Below are 24,514 nucleotides of genomic sequence, written 5' to 3'. Positions count from 1 at the left end.
TGATCTCCTGTGTCTGCAACTTCTAATCCAATACATTGTTTTGCTGACGGTAGTACTCTTAGCTTTTCGTATTCGTTTTCAGATTCACATCCCTCTTCTGCGGATGTAGCACTCCAACGACAAAATATGATAAGCTCATTAAATTCCGACCTAAACAGCATTGTACAATGGGGAATATAAAATCGCATGGAATTTAATGCTTCGAAAACGCAATGCTGTCTTGTATCGTTAAAGCGAGATATACCCCCCTTGCCATTATTCATAGATGGGACTTGCATCAAGAAGACTAAACATCTCGATATTCTCGGTATGTGTATTAGCAACCACCTTTTTTGAACTTCCCACAAAGTATACAAAAATTACTCATTAGTAAGCTCTGAAAGTTAAAACACTTCTGAAATGCAAAAATTATAAACAAAAAAAAATACTTATAAGTTTTAACAGACCCATCGTAATTGTTATCTTCCATCAGCCTCTTATCGTGCGCCACCAGACGTTGTGAGTTACAATCTTAATATCCGTGCCTTTCTCGAAATTTCTCAGACTCGAGCTCAAATTTTACAGGCATAATATTTCTTAATCGATTAAACAAATAAGTACTATTCCTTGAGACCTTTAAAGGGGGCACACAAAATATATCAATTTTGTATATTCGTTTTAAAAATCAAAAATTACTATTCATCTCTCAAACGAAACAAAATGCAAATTTAAAGCTAGGAACAAAAATTATAATGGTCGTGTTATGTCATATTTTAATCATATTTATCCTTTTAAGGTTCCCTATTTAGGTATGCGTCCGATGATCACTTTTTTGTGTGTTTCGTTTTTAATTTAATTTATTTAAAAAATTAATGTGGCCTCTCGCTCCCAGTGCGCATATTATCTGAAATTTTATTTTTTGACAATTCCATGGGGATTATGTCCCATTTAATAAATTATGTCCTCTTCTATATCCTAGATATAGACTAACACACACACACGCAGATAGACATATACCTAAACATCTACCGATGGTTATATGTATGTATAAATCTTTTTGGTCTTCACCTATCTCCATTATAGCCAAGAAGACCAACTTTTATATATGTATCTCAGTATAGCGAAAAATGCCCTGATGGTTAAGCTTAGACAGGATAACGACACAAAAATAAGGATTTTTTTGTGTTTTTTCTTTTTGTCCATCTTTTCTCATTTTTTGTTTGCTTTATACTTTTTTAAAATAACAATTGGCAGATATCTATGTACGTATGTATGTATAAAGTGATGGTGATGATCCTTAGATTTCGATATACATCTTCAACAAGGATTCAAAAAGGACACACTATGAACAAGACCAAAAACAAGTTAAACAAAACAGCTTAAGGTTAATTTAGTCAGCTCATTTAAAAACTTAATGAGTTGTTTGTCTTTTTAATTGGATTTTGACTATGAATGTAGAAAACCAAAACAAATTTAAAAGGACTTTTCAGTACAACAATTATATGACTCCTTATATATCTCTACCTCAATATCTTATATAAAAAGCTATTCATTAACTTAACAGACAAAAATTTCAGTTAAAATACCTTTTTGCACAAATTAATCTTCCAACTCTCGTGTTTCCAAAACACCTTTTAAGTAGGCAAATATCCTTACGAAAATCAAATGGAATTTTGTTTATGTTTACTTTTGGCCTGGATGTAGGGAAAGCAACCAAATGCCAATTTTTATAAACCGGGTGTTTATTTTACACATGTGGTTTTTAATCTGGCAATACTATTTTCGGTGTTGGACGCTTTGACAGCTGTCAATTGATTGATAATGAATAGACTCTTGACCAACTTTTACAAATCACATATTACCAAAATAATAAGTTCAGTTCGAATTATTGAAGGAAACTTTTGTGGTGAACGTTGTGTGGTTGGCCTGTGCATGCCGTGGCCACCAATATTGTGTAATTTAACAATTGCTGAACTGGATTTATGTGAATTCGCTTATCTACGCAGGTAATTCCGAGACTATTGACGCTTCTGCAGATAATATTCGGCAAATTATTGATGGCTTAGTGCCCAAATTGCTAATTTCGTAGTAGTTGTTCCCCTGAAAAACTTAGTAAAAAAAGTACCAATAAGAATTACTCGGACAGAAAATGTTACTTTTTTTTATTTAGTCAAACCCGCTTATCTGCAAACAGATATGTACTATTTTAACTACGCAAGTTTTCTCGTTCAAAGAATCTTTTTACGGGCTTTAATAACTGGAAAAAAATATTAAATTTAAAATATCGATTTTCTAAAAGGTAGAGAAGATTTATTTTGTTATCTTAAGTGTTTATTTTAATTCATCTAGTTGAAATTTAAATTAAAAATTGATGTCATCGAACTTATTGGTGTATTTTAAAAAAAGCTTAAATGATCTGGTTCTCACTTGAAATGCATTTAGACTTCTATTTATAATTAACAAAGATATCTTAAATAACACTACACTGTTCGGTAATATTTTATCTTCGGATACTAACTTTCTAGTTTTGATTATTAACAGCGACCAAATTATTTAAGATGAGTCTGTCAAATTGGCTTCTCTCTTCAATGTCATCATCATCATTAATAAAGGAAACAGCAGCGTTTAACAACACGTGTAAACTATTAAATAACAGTATGGAAATCTATTTTCGAAGTGTAATGATCCAATGTTGTAGATCCACTGTTTCGGTAAACGATTCAAAATGAGAACCCAAGTTAAATTCAGCCTTCCACAAGAGTCACAGATATGGATATTTAGAATGTTGTTAGCCTAGGCCTGCGAATATTTTAACGATGATCACTATTTGTCACCCTTTCATACTATTTCTCCCTATTTCTTATTATTTCTCACTATTTGTAACTATTTCTCACCCTATGCCCCTTAAGGGGCATAGGGCCTCTGCTACGCCTACGCGCTATCGTGTACGGTTTCCGGATATGTGTTTCAGCTCCCTCCAACTCTTGCCTAGGCACGCTGATTCCGTCTCGACTGTCCTGCGCCATGTGCTTCTTGGTCGTCCAGCTCTTCTTAATGCAATGCAGTCGTTACCTTTTCGAACCGTATGTCCAATCCATTGCCACTAATGTCTTCGTATTATAGATTCTATATAGGTTCCTGACCTGTCCTTTTATGAAGGATCTCATTTGATATACGATTTGGCCTGAAAATCCTTAGGATGTTACGAAGACATCTATTTACGAAGGTTTGCAGCTCTTTTGTCATTCGACATTTGTGCGAAACAGTCGTAGCTTTGTTCTTAAGCTGATAGAGTTACTCCTCCAAATTGTTGACAGAATACCGAAATCCGCTTTTGCTTTGCCGATGCGGAAGATGACGTCTTGTTCGGTTCCGACTTCGATGGAGACAATACTTCCAAGGTTCAGAAAGCTCTCCACTTTTTCCACAGGTTGCGAGGAAATGTTTATTTAAGAGGATTTTCGGGTTCCGAAGCTCATCATTTTTGTTTTGCCGGAATTATTTTTCAGCCCATCAACTTGTCATTTGATAGAGATCCATGATCCTTTGAAAGAATAGTAAGCACACATCGTCCGCGTAATCCAAATGCTTTCAATTGGATGTCAAAGTCCATTGGATCCCTCCGCTACCTGACAGAGCTGAGCGCAGTACATCGCTTATCACCAACAAAAACAATATTGGCGACAGAATACAGCCCTGTCTGACTTCACTTCGGATTTAAAAATCATCTGACAACCTTCCATCGTGCAGAACGTGATACTTAGATTCATCATATACTGCTTTAATAATAGCAATTAGTTTTTCTGGGATGCCTCTCCTCCGCAAAGCTAACCAGATATACTGCCTGTTTACATTATCAAAGCCTTCCTCTCCAGTTTTCGCACTTTATAAGATCTCCTTTTGTTTTGGATGCTTGACGATAATTCCCTTCTTCCACTCAAGGGGAAAGCTTTCGGTGGTCCAGGCTTCTTTTATGAGTGGATGAAGCAGTTCGCTTGATTACGTTGGGGGTGCTTGTAAAAGCTCTGCGGGAATTCCATCACTGCCTACCGCTTTGTTGTTCTTAATTGCGGCAGCGATCTCATCTTTACTGGGAGGTGCTGTACGGATTCGGGGATTAGTTTCTTCAATCAGGTATCGGCCGCACGTTGTTTTGCAAACACTCGGTTTAAAACCGGGGAAAAGTGTTCTTTCCACCTTCTGACTTGCTCATCCACCGAACGTTGTTTTGCAAACACTCGGTTTAAAACCGAGGAAAAGCGTTCTTTCAACTTTCTGACTTGCTCATCCACCGAACGTATTAGTACCGTCTACTTCTTTCACCAGGTGTTGCTTTGAGCTGTCTGCACCGTTCAGCTCTTAGGTTATTCTGTAAACGGTCCTGCTGTAGCTCCTGTTTGCAGCATTTTATGCTTCTTGCGCCAATGCGTTGATGTAGTTACGCTTGTCGTGGAACACACTGTGGTGAACCTCTCTCTTTATTATAACAATAACTAGTTTAAAATGTTGCAATACCAATTTTAGTATTTCTAACACGAAACCAATACTTGACCTATAGTAGGTTCCTGCAAAAGTATATCCCAAGTAAAAACCGTCACACTTACTAAACGAAAAGCACTCACTTCCAATCGTGATTCGGAAATAAATGGAACCACCTCCATTAACCTTCGACAACAACGATGACTGCTCGGGTACTTTACTCTAAACTCTAGCCCCCCTTTTAAGTTACATGTCTGACGTCCTTGAACGATTACATTCTTTTTCGGTAAATATCCTTGAAAGTTCTTCCACACCGTCCGCCCCTACCAACACAAAAATAAACTCCTCTTTCATATTTGTTTCCAAATGTTATCTTTCACACTCCCCAACTTGCGACTCTTTTACTCTCTCTCTCTCTCTCTCTCTCTCTCTCTCTCTCTCTCTCTTTAAATTACCTCCTCCGTTTTTACGACTATCCTGGGCCTGGTAGTACACTGCCAAAAACATACATATATATCACATACCTACACATATAAAATAAGAAGGATGGTATAATAAAAATCGATTACTATTAAATTGAGGTGAATCGAGGGGAAAAATCGTCATCATTGTTGTCGTTGTGTCCTTGACGACGACGTCGTCGTCTTCATCATCATGATCCTGATGCTCGAATCTCCTTTTTACTTGTCTGCTATCAAGAATTTTAGAATCCCTTTTACAAACAAAATTTTGAAAAAAGAATTTATTCAAGGCAAAACGGATAAACAACGTGTACAGCACATAGAGAATTTATATTAATGGATTTTTCACCTGCCTTATTGTGTTTGTATTTGAGTTTGAGTTTCGTTGGAGGATATCTTCAAGGAACCTATGTGGCAGAAAAGTTATCATCCTTCCTTGATTTATATTGAAAGGGGAGGAGAAAAGAAGACGCAACACATTTCACAGGATTAACAATTAAAATAACGAACAAGAAACGGAAGAAGGAATCATAAAATAAAGACCAAGTTAGTTAATAATGAAAATGGGATTTTTGAATCATTAATCAACATCAAGACTCAGACTTAAACCAAAAACAAGCTAAAAGGAAACATCTCTCTAAACGGTGTGGTTGGTGCGGCGGGGGCGGCGCCCTTGGGATGGTGGCAGTGTATTGCGGTGTTTATTGTTTCTTTGTTTATTGTTATCTTCCATAGTGTGATAGATAGAGAAAAAAAAATTTAATTTAATAATCGACCAAAAATCGACTTTCAAAAACCCACAATTTAAGTGAAAAAAGGATATAATTTGCTTAATCTGTACCGCAAAATGATTAAATTTGTGTGTGTAAAAAAGGCCCATTTCAGGACGATATTAAATAAAAATAGAAATAAAAGCAAGTTGGAAATTCGTTTAGGGAAATTAACAGTCATGGCCAACCATATAAAAACAAATCAGCAAAAAACAAGAAAATATACCTACAACAAAACACAACTAAATGGAATTTATGGTCTGGAAGCTATGAAGCGAGAAATTGGCATGGACCTGCATCTAATTTTGGTCAGAACGAGGCAATAAATTTTTGTATATTTTCGTTTTTATATATGTAGAAAACGAGGTTGATATGAATATAGGTATTTTTCTCCTGTCTCTTCACACAAGAGAAAAAAGTTTGCACATTTATAGGTTTATTTTAAGGGGGGTTGGTAGGTTACGTATGTAGACATTAGACTTTAACAAGGTTTGTTTTGTGGTTGTTTTAAAAGGAAAATGCATTATGCCAGGGTGGATTTTAAATTAGAGAATCGTATAAGTGCTTTTTAAATGCATTTGCTTTTTATTTCGGGTCTATCTTATAATCATTTCTTGATTTTAAACCCTTTGAGTTTATCTGAAATGAAATTTCAGGGCTTGGAAGGAATGCAATAAAAAAAAATCGAAATCTGTTAGAGAACTTATCATTTCTAAAAGATCAAGTAGCTTGTACAACTTTCTGCTGATAGTGACTGAATTTCAATGCCCAGTGGATATAGTTTTAAAAAGTCATATATCCGAGTCGGTAATGACGTAAACTCAAGTGCAGATATGATTACTAGCATGATTCGTTTGGAAATAGAAACCTTTATCCCCAATAATGTTAAAAGTAGTAAACCCAAGGCTAAATCATTGTTTGAGGTTAACTAGAAGAAAAAGGTCAGCTTCTGATGTTTTAGATCCAACCCAACTGAGGAATACCTGGAAAGGTTTTATTAAACCAGGAAGTCCTGCAACACCCATAAGACCAAATGTTTGCATGACCAAAAACTACGGAAAAAAATACTGCAATATCCCGAAGGTAGGAAGAATTTTTTGTCATTCGTAAAAAACAAAAAATAATTCTTCATCGGTTCCTACGCTTGTTGTCAATGACATTCCTTTAGTTAGCTCTATTGATAAAGTTTACTTGTTTGCTAGGCAGTTCGCCGTAAATCCTACTTTACCTGATAGTGAATTGGCTCCCCCAGTCCTTGAATACGTAAATGAGACTATGGGACCAATCTTATTTTCGTAGTCAAACTGTGGCGAGAGTTCTAAAAGATCTCAAAATTCATAAATCCGCTGGTCCGGATGGTTTCCCCGTTATTATTCTGAAAAGGTGTTCTTCTACGCTCGGTAAACCACAGCGTAAGCTTTTCCATCTATCCTATTCTTATGGACTCGTTCCGGATAATTGGAAAACTGCATTTGTTCAGCCAATCCCAAAAAAGTCGAATCTTCTCTTCCCAGAAATTTTTGACGATAGCACTAACGTCCCTTTTTTTTAAGGTCATGGAAACGCTGATAAGTTATCAGCTTGAGAAGTATCTTGAGAAACGCCAGCTTCTTCATGACCGGCAGAATGGCTTTCGTTGCAATATTTCCGCTGGTGATCTCATAGTTCATCTCACCGAGCAGTGAAACACATCTTTACACCATATTGAAGAAAGTAAGCTTATTGCACTTGACGTTTTTAAGGTATTTGATAAAGTTTGGCATCTTGCTCTCTAACTCGAAAATTCATGTTTTTGGTATCGACGAATTCCTTCATCGTTGGATTAGAAACTTTCTTTCGAACCTTTAAATACAAATTCTTTTGGACGGTTGGAAGTCTTAATATAAATGCCAGTGCGCCCAAGGGCTCCATTTTGTCCCTGACCCTTGTTTTTCATTTTTATAAATAATCTCCTGTCATTCAACTTTTAATCCAATGAATTTTTTTTGCAACACCGCCGGGTCAAAAAGCGCACTAAACAGTGACGTTTTGTGAATGTAATAGCCTCTTTAAAAAAAAAAAGCTTGAGGATTCTCAGAACCGCAATTACAACAATTTCGTTTCTTAACATACCGACCGCGTGAGAAATGTGCTTCGTCGCTGAAGAAAATTGTGTTCGAAAAATCGCAGTCCAATTTTTCAAGCACATATTCCACGTATCTACGCGGCGCAGAATTCAGGCTCTTATTGGAGCAAAAGGAGTTTCAACAAAATATTGAAAAAAATAACAACAACAAAAAACTGAAAATATTAATTTAAAAAAAATTCTTTAAATCTGTTGCTTTATTTCTAGGAAGTAGTTTATATTCTGCATACAAATAATTTGAATGCATTACAATATTCGAAAACGTGATTAAAATAGCTGGATATTAAGATTTGCCAGGCATTTTTATTTTAAATATACATTTTTTAGTTGAAAACCAACCGCAAAGAGGATAACCTGTTTTATTTAAAAGTAATGTTAAAAACGGGTACTTTCAAAATTTGAGCTAACATAAATCAGATTAGACATCAGTATTAAAAATTGAAATAAGCATTAAATTTAAGATTTCTCAAAAGAAAAAATTTTAAAAATAAAACAATTTTGAAACTTACCAAATTTCGTTTCTGAAAAAAAAAACTATGTAAAAAAACAAGAAATATAAGGGCGACTTTATTGACTTTCTATAATTTTTAAAGTTTTTGGTTTCTGTTATAGTAAGTGTACCCTGTACATGTATTGTCAAATCAGATGAAAAGGGTTTAAATATTCTTTAAATAATGTGTGTGTGATGACTTTTTCTTTTTATTTTCTTCCAGCCTTTGTCAGAAGCATAGGTTTAAGTCTTCTTTATATGATCAAAAACAACTCCTGACAGGCATTAACAGACATGGGTTCATCCACTATGTGATGTTTTCATTATTCAGTAAAGAATAAAAAGACCTTTTAAAGAAATATTTAAAAAGAAAAGTCAAAGGAAACATGAAATCGAATAAGATTTGTTCAAATTTGTTTTCATAAGAAAATCCTTATTTAAAGAATACAAATACACAAAACACTTGAAACAAAAGTCATCTTCCAAATTGTTGGCAATTCAAACACATAAATTAACTCCCATTCAATCTCATCATTAGAATATATTATAAACTTTCAAACCTTTCTTTTAATCTATTCCTACCTTCAGACACAAGGCTGCCTGATGGCTGGTATCGAATCCTTACAAATAATAAAAACAAAATGTTCCCTGAAGCGAACAAGACGAAGACGAAAGAATTGAATTTCCATGAAATGAAAAACTCTTCTATAATACTATGCCTTTGAGCCTCCCATATACCTTATAGCCTTGCCATAGTCCATAAACTATGTATCAGAAATACGACAGCAAATATAGCTTTGTGCTATTATCCTTTTTTTATTATTTAGCTGTGTGTATAATTGAACGCTTCTATTGTCCTGAATTTATTAGATCTCAATTTCCTTTTTGGTGCCTCGGAATAATGAAACCAAATTGATATTGAAAAGAAGAGAACTTGTGTTGTACAATATTGTAGCAAAAATTTATTTCTGTCTGTGTCTATATATGTATGTTGAATATTGATGGCGAAAAAAGCAAGTCTTTTCATTCAAAGATTGCAACATTCCTCTTCTTATTTTTGTTTCCATTGTTTGATCTTTTAACCCTAATGGAAAAAAAACTGAATTTATTTGAAAAATTCCAAACGAATTCTATAATACTTTATCCTTTCTTCGACTTCTTATTTCTCTCAACATTGCCTATTGCTTTCATATACACACATGTATGTATATATCAGGAGGCCAATTTTGGAATAAAAAGGATATTCAATTATGATAATAAAAGCGTCAACCAATCGGAATAGAGAGATAAGTCTTTTCTTATAAATTTTTATTTTGTGTCCTTTTCTGTGATGTTTATTGAAATATTTAAATTTTTATTTTTATGTATAAATATTTGTCTAGTCTAATTGAGTTCTGGTACCTAACTACTTTTAAAGATCATTTTGGGTCTGCATACATAAATTTGTAAAAAAAAAATGAGTATACGCCCGAGTGAACCATCGATATACATTTCACATGATTCTCATCCTTGTTCTTCGGATGTGGACTGATAAGCTCATTAAATTCTGATCTTGACAGCATTGTTCAATATGGAATCAAAAACCGTGTAGAATTGAATGCTTCGAAGCCTCAATGATGTCTACTGTCGCAAAAGCGTAACCCTCCCCAATTCCATTTTCCATGAGTGGTACTTGCATCGAGGAGACTGAACAACTGTCAGAGTTATCACATATTTGACATCGCCAAAAATGCTGCTAAGTGTTAAGGCTATCTCCGACGTTACAAAAAGTTCTTAACCCTTCTGATCCGGCTATAATTTACAAATCTTTTTTTGAATTGAAAAAAAGCTCTAAAAATGAGAGATCGTTCTCTTACCGAGAGATTTGCTTCTCTTGAACACCACCGTAAGGTCTCATGTTTATCATTCTTTTATCGTTATGTTTATAAACAATGCTCTAAGGAAATAGCCAGTTGCTTTCCATGCCTTAAAAAAATGAACCCTTATGCCTGTACTGCTAGAAATGCCCATCAATTTACCCTTGAGCCCAAGGGTACTGTAAAGTACTGTAAAGTACAGAGATTGTTTCTTTAGCTGCACTACACGAATGTGGAACGCTCAATATTTCCCAATCATTACAATTTGAAGACATTCAAAACCAATGTTCATCGGTTTGTCCTTTCTATTCCTATCCTCCTTTCCTATTTGCTAGTACTGTGTCTAATCATTATAAGGGTATTAGAAACCCCTTTAGTGCGCGCACATTATAAAACAAATTAAATGTTTTTTTTTTCTAAATAAATCTATTAATTGATTGTATTGTGAATTATGCTCTTTTAACAAGAAGAATTTAGCAATTGGCGCACTTCGGCAAAGTGATTACAGGAAATTCAGCGCCATTGGTGTAAATTCTACAGAAATACACCGTTAACTTCTGCAATCCATTTACAATTACTTTTCCCAGTAGAGAGGATTGGCTAATCAACAAACCTTTAACCTTTGAACCGTGCGTCGCTCGTCGGTAGCAGAAGCCATTTTTTTTTTTTTAACTGAGGGTTTGTTTATGACAAAAGATAGTAGACAAATCATACAACAAGCTTATATTACCTTTTTCATGGGCCGCCAAACTGCAAAATATTAGCAATTTCTTTCACCGAAATTAAATCGAAGCTTGTGACTTTCTTCAGCGAAAAGCCAAGGGTATGCCAATTTAGTATGAAGTGCAAGCTGATAAATTGGCAAGAATAGGTATACAACTTGACCTTAATCAAGCCAACCCACCCTTTCAGATCCCGCCATGTAATCGAATCGAAAATAAAATTCTTAACAAACAAGAGATGAAACTTTGGCAAAACATAAACAAAGACGAAAATTGTGAGCGTTACCGCTGGGACCAGCAAATTAAATTACCACAAGAAGAAGAACAAACTTACTACTTACTTAGGTCTTCAGACCTGTTAAGTTCGTTGGGAACTCCTCAAGGGGCATAGAGCCCCTACTACGCCTACCCGCCAACGTGTACAGTTTCCGGAGATGTGTTTCAGCTCCTTCCAACTTGTGTCTAATGACGCTGATTCTGCCTCGACTCTCCTGCGTCATTTGATATATGGTTTGGCCAGAAAATCCTTAGGAAGTTACAAAGACATCTAATCACGAAGGATTGCAGCTTTCTTGTAATGACTGAAGTAACCTTTCAAGTGCTGCACCCCTAAAGAAGCACAGATTCGACATTTATGCGAAAGAGTCGTAGCTTTGCTCTTAAGCTGATAGAGTTATTCCTCCAAATTTTCGACAACATACCGAACGCCGCTTTTGCTTTGGCGATGTTGACAGCACTTAATGTTTTGGAAAAAAAATATAAAAATAATTCACGTCAATGCCGAAACCCGGGATTGAACCGGGGACATTTAGATCTTCAGTCTAACGCTCTCCCAACTGAGCTATTTCGGCAGATGGAGCTTGGAGCCTCCATAGGGGAGCATATAATTTTGTATCTTTTTATTTCTCCACCAAAAAAAAAAAAAACATGACTTGGAGCTTCCACTTTTGTTGCTTAAAAATAATAAATATTTAATGCAATAACAATATTTTTCATGAAGAACTTCAATAGTTAAAGTCGGTTTAATTTAACATTTTTGGAAGGATTTTGTTATGCTGTAAAAACCATTGGTTTTTTTGCTTTAATTTTATCAAAAGTTGAGAATATTTAAGATAAGATTTATTTTTTTAAAACACGTAGAGATTTGTTTGTATGATATTTTTTTATTATAAAGTTTAAATGTTGGCATTGACTTACGCAAAAGATTTGGTTTTGATGATGAAGATACATTTATAACCTTTTCCACTGTTATATTAAACGCTTGTTATATTAAACTTTTTGTATATATTTTTAATCGTCTTTATTCTTTCTATATTTAAGTTTATGATTTGATATTTTAGGGAAGACCATATCATTTCGTTTTCAACGGAGTAAAAGGCTTCACTACAATCAATAAATAGAAAATATACGGATAGTCTAAATTCGTTGCATTTTTCTTTTAGCTGTCAGTCTGTAAGTGGTTTGTTGTTGAGAATTCTTCTCTAAATCCAGCTTTTTCTCTTCGTTGATTGTTTGGTGGTCCTGTTTTGTCAAAATGTTACTTATAGGTATTGATAACTTCCTTCTTTCCTTTTTTGTGTTTTAATGTTATCGTTGTTTTATGGAATTATTTAAGGTTTTATTTAATTCAACTTCTTTCTTTATTTTAATAGTATTTTTCTGAAAAGAAGCAATATCATCATTCATAGGATCATAGTTTTGAAAATTGATTTATTTTCCATGAGCTCAAGAGCATATGACTTAAGGCTCTATAGAATATCGAACAAACAACAAATTGAAGACTTAGTTCCAAAAAAAAGCTCTAAAAATGTGAAATAATAATAAGGACGTATAAAAACACAAATCTGTTTAACGTTGCCTAACACTGATCTGGTCTGGTCTTAAAACTATAACTAAATATCTGAACAATTCAATTTAAAAAAATAAATTTACATATATCGAAAATAAAACATCAAATAAATTATGTTAATAGATTGAGTTTGAGTTAAGCTCAAAGGGTTGTGTTCTATGGAAATATATGTTATTTATTTTTTCTCATCTCCCATCAAATGTCTCCATCATCTCAAACTTGAGTCACCATCATCATTATCATCAAGAAAACATCAGATTAACTTAGTCGTGCGTTACTGTTTGTATTTATTTTTATTTCTTTCAATTTAATTCATCAATTTAAAATATTTTATGGCTCATTTATTAAAAGTGTTATTTTTATTTTGAAAATTAGGTATGCTTAGATAAGTTCATAATATGAGGGACACAAATCGGTTTTGGTTTTTGGCTTCAGGCTTTTACAACATTAATTTTGTTTAACTAAACAAGTAATTTATCGTCACATTTTGTAGTGCATAATGTCTTGTTTATGTCGTGAAATATTGACGAAGGTCGGAATAAAATAAATCCTAAAAGGTGATTGATCAATGTGTGTCTAGTTATGCGAAAAAATATAGATTTAATCACATTAATTAAATTGGCAGATCGATTAGGCTGATTATGCATGCATCTACATTAAATATTTTGAGTGTTAAAAAAAAAAAAAACAATTTGTTAAAAATCTGTGTATGATTTTAAATAAAAATTAATCTACAGACAATTTAGACAGTACAGTTAAAGAAAAAACTCCTATGAGAACCGCCTGGCGATATGGGAAAGGCAACTAGGACGGTCTCAATGAATTCTTTAGGAACTTTAACTGGTCACTATGCTTCCTCGATAGTCACGTGAGTTCCAGCGCAGATATGGTAACAACCATAATTCTTTTGGAATGAGAAATTGTTTCCCGAATAGGGTAAAATCTATTAAACGAGCTGTAAAGAGGTTATTAGGATCAAACATATAAGTTTCCGCATTTATAAAGCCGACCCACTGAGGAAATCTGGAATACATTTCAAACAATCTAAAAAGACCTTCATTGAACATATTTGACGAACCAAATTTTTACACGACCAGAAATTAAAGCACAAAATGCTACAATTTCCCAAATGTGGGAACAATTTCTGGTCATTTGTAAAAAAAACTTACGAAACACCAAACCATCCAAGGTCCCAACTCTCGTCCACAGTACCGGCGTTAGGGTAGGGCGCGGTTGGGCGACCGCCCAGGGGCGCCGGATCAAAAGGGGCGCCGCAGGCAGCGGCGCCCATTTTCGTCCGGCGCCTCTATCTGATTCTTTATAATTTTCCACAGGCACCCCCTTATTGTTCCCTCGCTCATTGAGCAAGGCCCACTAGGTCAAAAAAAGACAAGAACCGTGAGGGATTTTTTTTGTTTTCAAGTTGCCTCACTGTCAGCATGAATTGAAAGGAAACTCAACATGAAAAATATTATGGTAAAACAGAACAGCATATTATTTTATAGCATAACAATAATTCGAGTTTTTCCGTATTTAACTACACCTATCGATTATTTCCCATATTAAAGCAGAGGTTTACTATTAGAGTTATTTTTTTTTAATACATGGTAACAGTCATTTAACTTAACGACAAAAAATATTATATAGTTTCTTGTCTTTTTTCGCCGACCCAGCCTACTTACTTGTAATTTTCCCAAAATTTAGGTAAAAATTGTAAGTTGGCAGCACTAGAACGTTGTGTTCAATCGGTTTAATTTCTCGGGAATCCCCGACTTCCCAAACATACATACCCTGGTTACAAGAGGAGATCGAGGAATCGAATCGAATCGAATTGAGATTTCGATCCAGGTATATGGTGGCACTGAATCGAGGAATCGAATTCAAATGGAATCGAAATGACATTTGGGTTTTATTTGTGTGCGTACTGCTACGTGAATAACTTTCAAATAAATTTCACATTTTATAAAAATGCTCTCAACACAAAGACGCGCGCCAAATTAAATTCAGCTTAGAACAAACAAGAGGGAAAAAAACTCATCGCACGCACACAAGCAAAACCTCACACACCAATAACTCGATTCCCCGATTCAGGTTTACAAACAAATTTTCGATTCGATTCACCTCTTTCAGTGGGATTGGATCGAGTAATCCTATTTCGATCCGATCCAGGTCTATACGGCGTTAAATCCTGATTCAATTCGGATTCAATTCTCCTTGTAAACGCGGTAACAGAAACAATGTGTTTTTCTATGGTCGGGGATTCCCCGGGATCTATCTGTTTTTAATTTTTGACGAAACAGAACACAATCATCTTCTTGCTTGACATAAGTGGACGCTCTTAAAATAATTATTCGATTGTTTTAAAACAAACAAACACAGTAATCAAACGTTTAACGCTACGTTACGATGCTCTTGTTCCAACTACAGAGTGACATTAGTTTTGCCTATTTAAAAAGTAGACAAATAAATAGTGTATAAGTAGGTGTTTAATTTTTGACGGATCACATCAATAAGTAAGTACAAATTTATTTTTACTATCTATACTACACACTCCCTAATACTTAAAGTATATAAGATGTTAAAATAACAGGTTAATTATTGAAATTGGCTCCAGGCTCTCTATCTTTGTAACACCCTAACAGGGTGTCACATAATTGTTTTATATAACTTTGTGTAATTGTTGTAACTTTGAGACGTGCAATGTAAATAAATAAATACTATGTTTTTCGGTCTCTGATATCTATTAATATTTATAAAATTTGTTTATATGTTTATACGTTTGGGCAGCATAATCTCTGGAACGTCAATAGCGTTGTAACGAAGTTTTATTGCAATCAATTCATTTTTATAAATGTTTCGATATTCGATTGATACAGATTTAATTTGTTGCAGATTTTATTTATTACAACTAGAAGGTACAAAATGTCTGAACAGGGTGATTTTATCAAAAGAAAACCATCTGGGTCAGAATATAGGAAACGGAAAGCGGAAAAAGAAAAGGAATTTCAAAAAACAAAGAAGTTTATGAATATAGATAAATATATCAGAACAAAAAATCAAGAGTTGAATGTGGCATCTACATCTGCAATACAAACGAATGCATCGGCAGTGGAGCCTCTGTCTGGCAAGTCCGATGGAATAGCTACTCAAGAGATTGTGGATGAAAAATCCCGAAGTGAGGGAGCAAGTTGTGCTACGATTACAGATGCTGCTCAAGAATCTGTTATTGATGTACAACAAATACATGTATTAGATGATGTTGATACTGTTGTCCCGAATATAGCGGATCCAGCTACTTGGCCACCTATTCGAAATAGCAAAATAATTGATTATATTATAAATACCGGCCCACTGCAAACTCACTGTGATGATTATCCGAAAAATGATACAGGGCGACATTTTTCTAATTCTCATTTCATAAAAAAACTAGCAAACAGTGAGACAATTCAGCGTCGTTGGTTAGTATACTCCATTTCCAAGGATCGAGTTTATTGTTTTTGTTGCCGGCTGTTTGATAGTAGCTCAACGTCGAGTTTAGTATCTGAAGGATATAACGACTGGAAACACTTGTCTGAAATGTTAAAAACTCACGAGAATAGCACTTCACATAAGAAGTTTTACCTTTCATGGATTGAAACTGAACTACGTTTAAAAATAGGCAAAACAATAGATTGCCAAGAGCAATATTTGATTAAAAAGGAAACTACAAGATGGAATAATGTTTTATCTAGATTGATGCATATTACACTTTATTTAGCTGAAAACAATATGGCGTTCAGAGGTAATTCTGACAAATTATATACGCCAAATAACGGAAAGTTTTTGGGCTTAGTACAATTACTAGCTAAATTTGATCCAGTTATGCAGGAGCACTTGCGATTAGCTATGAAGGGTGATATTGCAGACCACTACTGCGGAAAAGACATTCAAAATGAATTAATAGAGCTGATGGGTAAAAAAGTGAAGTCAGAAATCATATCACGCGCAAAGAAATCAAAATATTATTCTATTATAGCTGACTGTACACCGGACATTAGTCACGTAGAACAACTTTCACTGACAATACGATTTGTTGATATATCATCAAATGACGATAAAATATCAGTAAAAGAGCATTTTGTAGAATTTTTGCCTGTAAATCAGTCGACTGGTGAAAAACTAACTGAAGTTATTATTGATATTTTAAATAAACACGGACTTGAATTGAACGACTGCAGGGGTCAGGGTTATGACAACGGGGCGAATATGAAAGGGAAAAATGTTGGTGTTCAAAGGAGAATTCTAGACATAAATCCCTTAGCTGTTTATGTACCTTGTGGCTGTCATAGCTACAATCTCGTACTATGCGATGCCGCTAAGTCTTCCGTAAAATCAGTGACTTTGTTTGGGGTACTTCAGAGGTTGTTCACATTGTTTTCAGCTTCTGTTCATCGATGGAAAATTCTAACCGATAGCCTGGGATTATATACTCTAAAAAAGCTCAGTGACACACGTTGGGAAGCAAGAATAAGCAGTGTCAAAGCAGTTCGTTATCAAATTAGTGCCATCCATGACGCTTTAATTACTTTGGCAATTGAAACTCAGAAAACTGATGTTCAAGTCTCTCATGAGGCTACTACTCTAGCTGAACAGTTAAAAGATTTCAGTTTCATAGTTTCATTGGTTGTTTGGTATGACATACTTTTTCAAATTAACGTCGTTAGTAAATCTCTACAATCACCAGATATAGATCTCAGTAAATGCACAGAAATGTTGAAAAAATGCTGCACTTTCTTGGAAGAATATAGAAATACAGGCTTTAAAAGCGCCATTTCAACTGCAAAAGAATTGGCTGAAGAACTGGAAGTTGAACCTGTGTTTAAGGCCACAAAAAGAATTCGATTTGTTAAGCGTCAAGCTGATGAAACTGCCCGCGACGAGCCTATTGTTTCTCCTGAAAAGAAATTTGAGGTAGAATTTTTCAACTCTCTCTTGGACGCTACATTAATTTCAGTTAATGAAAGATTTGAACAGTTCAATGAGTACTCGGATTGCTGGTCTTTTTTGTACAATATAAAACAGATTCCTGAAAAACCCGACCTTGTCAAACTCTGTAGTGATCTCCAATTGAAATTAACTGTGAATTCTAAATCAGATATAGATGGTTGTATGTTGTGTGATGAACTCATAAGCCTGAAATCTTTTTTGCCTGATCAGAATGTGGCTACCCCTGCTTATGTTTTAAATTTTATTAAAGATCGCAACTTACAGGAACTGTATCCAAATGTATGGATAGCATTTCGAATATTACTGACTATACCTGTAACGGTTGCTAGTGGAGAAAGAAGTTTTTCCAAGCTAAAGCTGATTAAAACATATCTACGATCGACAATCTCTCAATCTAGATTAACAAACTTAGCAACTTTATCAATCGAAAACGAAATTGCAGAAAACATGGACTTCGAATGTCTAATAAAAGAGTTCGCCGATGTAAAGGCTAGAAAAGTGAAATTTTATTAGTTTTTTAAATAAATGTTTTTTTTTAAATAGATAGTTATTTCATTGTACACATTGCCTTTTTTCGTATGTAATTGAATTGCAGTTAGGGGGCGCCGAAGAATTCTCGCCCAGGGCGCTAGTAGTGCTAAAACCGGCACTGCTCGTCCATAATGAACTCCCCATATAATCTCGAATACTAAAGGCAATTTTGTTTGCAGCATAGTTTGCTATTAATTTGCCACTACCAAAGTGTGTCATAGTCATCCTGTTCTGTAGAGCGCAAAAGGATTTATCGGACGAACCTTCTTTCGCAATCGTGCATTTGCCAGAGTACTGAAAGACCTTGGCATACACAAATTCGCTCACCCCGATAGTATCCCCCAGATTTTTTTGCAGAGATATTTTTCAACGCTGGCAAAACCAATGCGTAAGTTTTTCCATCTATCCTACTCTACAGGTCTCTTTCCCAGCGAATGGAAATCAATATTTGTCGAGCTGTAACTTAAAATGTCGAATCCTCCTCCCCTCCAACTATGGTTCAAAAGCAATCAGGCCCCTTCTTTTTAACGTCATGGAAACGCTAATTAATTGTCAGCTTAATTAATATGGTTTTTGGCAATAGTTCCATTGGTGATCTCATGGTTTATCTCACCGACCAATGGAACAAATTTGCTATCGAAAAAATGTGCTTTTGATATAAATGAATCTCTTCTTCTTTGGATTAGAAACTACCCTTCGAACTGTTTAATACAAGCTGTATTAGATGGTTTCAAAGCTCTTCTCTGATACTTCTAATCCATTAAACTGTTTAGCTGATGCTTTTCTAGATTCACATCCTTATTCTTCGGGAGTGGTCAACTAAGGACAGCTTATTGAATTCCGATCTGGACAGCATTGTCCAATGGGGAATTGAGAACCTTGTGGCACTTCTTTCAGTACTTGTTACTTGGTATGTGTATCACAGAATATATCTTATGGAACGATCACATATTCAATCGCCAAAAACGCTGCTTAGATTTCTCCGACAGTGATAGAAGTTTTAAACCTTCTGTCCAAATTGTAATTTTCAAAGTTTTCATCCGTCCAAAACTTAAATATATAATATAATATAATGTTCAAAATTTTAAGAACAATGTGTTTTTAATTTTAAATCCTATCTTATTTTATTAACACTCGCACTCTTTTATAACAAAAAGCTTACTTTTCAGTGATGAGTTTAACCAGATGAGTCAATTCCTTAAATGGAACTAAAAGCACACAGTGTAGAATTCAACCTCATTCCAAACTGATGAATTAAAATTTAAATTTAAATGTTTTTGATATTGTTGACTACAATTGGACTGGATCATCAGTACAAGTATAGTTTTTGAATGTCAAAAACTTTGTTCTTGTTTTTAACTTCAACTATCGTAATTTTATTAATCAACAGCTTATGTATATTTAAATACACCGACACGAGCTCACACCTTATTACCACATGTCGATTATAAATTAAAATATTAAAGCTATATTTTCTTTTGCTACCTATGGCAAAACATCATTCCACACTTTCCACGTTTATTAACAAAGTTGCAATAATCATTAATTATTATACTTGTCGTAATTTCCGTTTTTGGTTTGCTGTAATTTTGTTTTAATTTACCTGCCTGTCATACACTCAACCCTTTCATTCACGATTTTTGAGCAAGTTTGATCAGGGGCGGATTTAGTTCTTCTTTAATAGTTTTTTTGAATGAGATAAGTCACAAATTGTACTGAAAAAAGAACCTCGGAAAATTTGATCTTAAGAAATGACGGCAAAACCTTTGAATCTTAACTGCCGAAAAGGAAGTTTACTTCCGTACTTTTATTGACACAAATACACTCTTAAAATCATTTCCTCAAAGTTTGAAATTAGTTAATATTGCTCCTTAAAACATTGACATAAATCTCTAAATCACAAGATGAGAATGTGTTTTTTAACATTTTAACATCAAATAAAAATACCATAGAATTATATGCACTCTTCTTTTTTGAAAATCATTATGCCTAAGGGTGCAAAGGTTCCTGAACCAAAAACAGCGTAAGGAGATATATTTAGACCAATTTTAATATAACCACAGTTGTCAAAAGTGTTTGAGAAAGTAAATCAAAAACAAACACTTTATTTCATACTCATTTTTTGCAATTTTTAGTCAAAAATTGTTTGACTGCTAAATTAAGTGTTAAGAAATTAGAAAAGAAATTGACTGAGACAAATTACTTTTATAGTACTTCTACTGCTTGATGTCTCGAAAGTCTTTTTTATATTGTAAACCATGACATTTCTTGCCAAAAGTTCTTACATAAATAAAACTGCCATCAAATTGTTCAATTTTACAAGGAAATGTCAGAATTTATGCCGGTAAAAAGTGGTGTACCACAAGGGTCTATCCTTAGTCCCTTATTATTTTCAATGTTAGCAAATTACCTGAGTTATTTCAAATTATTCAAATAGCTTTTAGTAAAACTTATACGTATGTAAACTTATCACTATGAGTGATAATAATTGACCAGCCGACCATACGGTTCAGAGGATCGTTGAAGCCATTGGAAGTGTTGTGTGCTGGTAAATGCAAGAGGTTACAGGTGTTAATGTTAAAAGAAATCGAGTTATAGAGACAAAAAACCGTGATGAGCCAACTGAACCAGAGAGAAGCCAATGTATGAAAAGTATGTCTACTCTCGTGTAATGAGTTGAGGTTTAACAGATGGAGGTGATCACGATAGAGGCATCCATCATGATATGTGTGGAAACTAAACCTAGGACGCATATTCAAGTACAAAAATGTAAAGTCTAAAGAGTCATTTAAATCGATCTCGTCACGTAATTGTTAGAAAATTATTTGGATCATTTTTTAACAAAACCTGATGCATAGTTGGCGTTATGGATTATTTCATCATTCTAAAGTAGAAATCTCAGTTTTGCGGTTACGCGAAAAGGTCAGTGTCTAAAATTTGCTGATGTTGAACTTTAAGTAATAAGTATTTTGTACGACAGATTCTTCATGTCTTGCTACGGTTTTGAAAAATATCGAATCCTTATAAAGATCGGTGTACTCTCATTGATTTAATGAGTCTCGAAGCCGGAAGAGAATACTTTCTGATTTCTTTTGCGAGAGATATTGTAACGGGTCATATAAATTGTCCTCCTTTACTAATGTTGTTTAGGCCATACAGCCCAGCTCGATGCTTAAGACCAAGGGTGAACAATTTTTTCTTTATTCCCACACATACAACAAACTATGGTAGCAATGAACCTGTTTTTAGAGCTTGTAAAATGTTTAATAAATATGCTCATGTAATAGATTTGGAATGTTCTAGAGATGTATTTAAAAAAGAAATAATGAAAGCTATTAAAATCGAGTAATATTAAGTAAATTATTTTCCTGTTTTATGTAAAATATAATATTGTAAGAATGTATATACAACACATAAATTGTTAAGTCTAAGAAAGTTTATACTTATAGGCAATAAATAAATAGAAATAGAAATAAAAAGATATTTTACGACTTGATGTGAACTCTATAAGTTTTGTGGTGGTAGACCTATTTTTAAAGGAACCATGTTGTTGTGGGAGAGTTAGAGATCAGTGAACTAAGGAATGGTTTAAAACATTTTTGGGTTATGAGAAAGTTGAGCAACTGGTATAAAGCTTACCACCTCTCCTTATGATACCTTCTAGTGAATTTTAGGTACAAAAGATGGTTTCCATATTTTAGTAAATTTTTGTTGAGATAAATATAAATGAAAATTTTAGATAGATGAGTTGAATGAAAGGCAGGAAGACCATAAGGGCCGGGAGTGTAATCATCATAGAGTTGAAAAAAATTGTTTTCAACAGCTGATGGCGAATCGCTAGTGTAAGAATGGACCCATCCAAAAATTAAGTTAATACTCAAAACAGGTAATCCTGAAAGAACGAATTATTAAAATATAATATAAAGTAGGGTGGGGTAGGTAAAGGTGGCTGATGGAGTAGGACAAACTTAGGACAGTTTAATTACCCATTGTGATCGTTAAAATCGTTATAGAAGCATTCTCATAGTTAATTCTTGCATTTTTGAGCAAGAGCAGGACATGTACAGAGGAGATGGAGAAATGTTTCCTTATCTTTCTCATTTATACAACTTCTGCAAAAGCCATTTGAGAAAACGCCTGGCCGCGTGGCGTTCTATCATGTTTGACAGTGCCCTTTTATGAAACAAACGATTATCGAGCTTATATCCGATCTGCTTAGATAAAGTAAGCTCCTTGATCGCTTTAAATCTCCGTATGCACAGAAGGTGAGTGAAGGAGAAGATGGAACGTGTACGGGCTGTACAGCGATGCAGACTTAGCCAGAAGGATAAAAGTTCAACCCTCGAGATGGCCGGATCACGTAGAGCGCATGGAAACCAATATTCCGGCCCGGAAAGGATTCTAATCCACACCCACAGGACAGCTCAGTAGAGTAAAACTGCGGATCAGGTGGCGCGCACAAGTGGAAGTGACCTCACCCAACTAGAAGTGCGCAATTGGAGACATCTAGCAAGTGACCGAGCTAGATGGAGAAGTATGTTGGGTGAGCTCCTAGTTCACACAGGACTGCATTGCCATCTTAAGTAAGTAAGTGAGTGAGCTTATCATGACTAAAATTGAAATACTAAAATCTGAAACAAATACAATGATTTGGAGCCATCATATTTTAGAGAGGCCCTTTTGAGTTGACTAGTTTGTGTAGGTATTGTTTAATGCAACCCTGTATAATTGTGTAACATGCAACACTTCACAAAGACACAAATTTAGACAAGAGCAACCAAACAAAAAAAAGATAAAAGTGAAATTGCATCTATGAATTAAAATATACTAACACCTATGAAGTGGATGTAGAAATACATAGAAACTAAGCAATCATTGGCACAAGCTTCCGAGATACCTCTGTGAAAGTTCTGTTTCTGTGCCTTGCCTAGAATAAAAACCGAGTGACATAAGAAAATAATTTGACCAACAGAATAGATTTATCGCTCCCTTCTATTTCATGAGTCTTAGCCAAAGTCGAGATTTATAAGAATAAATACAACAACTGAAGTATTTATAAGGAAGGGGCGACGCGAAGCAAGAATGTGTACAAAGAGCAACAATGTATCTAGCTCGTAAAAACAAAATGCAGCAGTTTATTACATTTAGACGAAAATAATAAAAAAAAATTATATACATATATAAAATGCATCAGATGTTTTATTGTTTGAGGGTGCTAAGGATTACTGCCCATGCCCATGCCCATGAACAGGAACACAAACGCCACCTCCCAAAACATATGGAATGGGATAATAAATTATCAATTGGTGAAACTGAAATTCGTTTGGCATCAGGAAAAGCAGGGGCTTACAATGATAAAGGTTAAAACAACAATATATGACCTGACCAAGGCAAAAGCCATCCATGCCGCCACTGAACTGACACCAAGGAAGCAGCACATTGGCACTAAGCAATATTACAGCTTAAACCAAAACAACAACAACAAATATAAAGTTTATGGTCAAGAATAGCAAGTTGTAAGAAATTTATGATTTTCAATCTGTTCTTGGCAACGCGAACTAAAAACACATTTAATCAGTTTTATTTTCGAATTTTTATTTTTTATATTTTGTTACGAGGAAAATTGAAAATTTATTACAACAAGTTACAACTACACCAAGCTTATAAACGTTTGTACGAGTATGTATATAGAGTGATAGTGTGCTGTGCTCTGTGATTTATGATTTATGGTTGATGTTGTTGGATGGTTTTTACACTCTCTCTTCTTCCCTCGTAACGAGATATCTCTGTGATGATGTAAAAAGCTTATGAAGCATTATAGGTTTTTGTGTTTTATGTAGTTTGTTCAATGCTTATGCCCAAGCCCATTCTTACAGCGCACAGTTACTTTTGTCCACATAAATTTTGTTCATTTTACGCTTGAATCATCAGTTTTTTAAGTCATTTAGACGTAGAATAATATTTTTTGGTCACACAAAAATGTGCTATGAGGCATATTTTGAAAATTGTTTCTGTATTCCTTCAAAAAGTCTCGACGACCGACAACGATGTGGGAAAAGGAACGAAAAAGATTTATATTCATAACTGTCTTTAAGGATAATCATAATTCTGATAATGGTTTAAGATACAAATCTTTTGAGTTTTATTCAGTAACTAATTTGTCAAAGAAATCACTTAAAGGCGTCGCAGAGTCTATAGAGACTATTGTTGGTGGACGCTTTTACGTCTGGTGAAAATAATATTTAAGTTTCTCTACCTAGAAATAG

General features: G+C 34.5%; 3 protein-coding genes and 1 non-coding gene across 8 annotated transcripts in view; 3 read left to right on the top strand and 1 right to left on the bottom strand.

The window, feature by feature from the left end:
- The window catches only part of LOC129953876 (probable serine/threonine-protein kinase DDB_G0286465), a 386,722-nt gene that overhangs the window by 262,037 nt on the left and 100,171 nt on the right, over positions 1 to 24,514 (top strand). The gene's annotated exons all lie outside the window — the stretch shown is intronic.
- Trnaf-gaa (transfer RNA phenylalanine (anticodon GAA)) lies at positions 11,661 to 11,733 on the bottom strand. The gene has a single exon. It is a non-coding gene; the product is annotated as a tRNA-Phe (tRNA).
- Positions 15,654 to 16,492, top strand: LOC129947670 (zinc finger MYM-type protein 5-like). Its single transcript, XM_056058310.1, has 2 exons — positions 15,654 to 16,189; positions 16,489 to 16,492. The coding sequence occupies exons 1-2, from the start codon at positions 15,654 to 15,656 to the stop codon at positions 16,490 to 16,492; spliced, it is 540 nt and encodes a 179-aa protein (XP_055914285.1).
- Positions 16,500 to 18,337, top strand: LOC129953877 (uncharacterized). Its single transcript, XM_056067404.1, has 2 exons — positions 16,500 to 16,645; positions 17,156 to 18,337. Exons 1-2 carry the CDS (start codon positions 16,500 to 16,502, stop codon positions 18,228 to 18,230), a joined length of 1,221 nt encoding a protein of 406 aa, XP_055923379.1. The 3' UTR covers positions 18,231 to 18,337.

Source organism: Eupeodes corollae, chromosome 1 (genome assembly GCF_945859685.1).
Source record: "Eupeodes corollae chromosome 1, idEupCoro1.1, whole genome shotgun sequence".
NCBI lineage: Eukaryota > Metazoa > Arthropoda > Insecta > Diptera > Syrphidae > Eupeodes > Eupeodes corollae.
The sequence above is the reverse complement of the archived record's forward strand: the minus strand, read 5'-3'. Positions and strand labels throughout refer to the sequence as shown.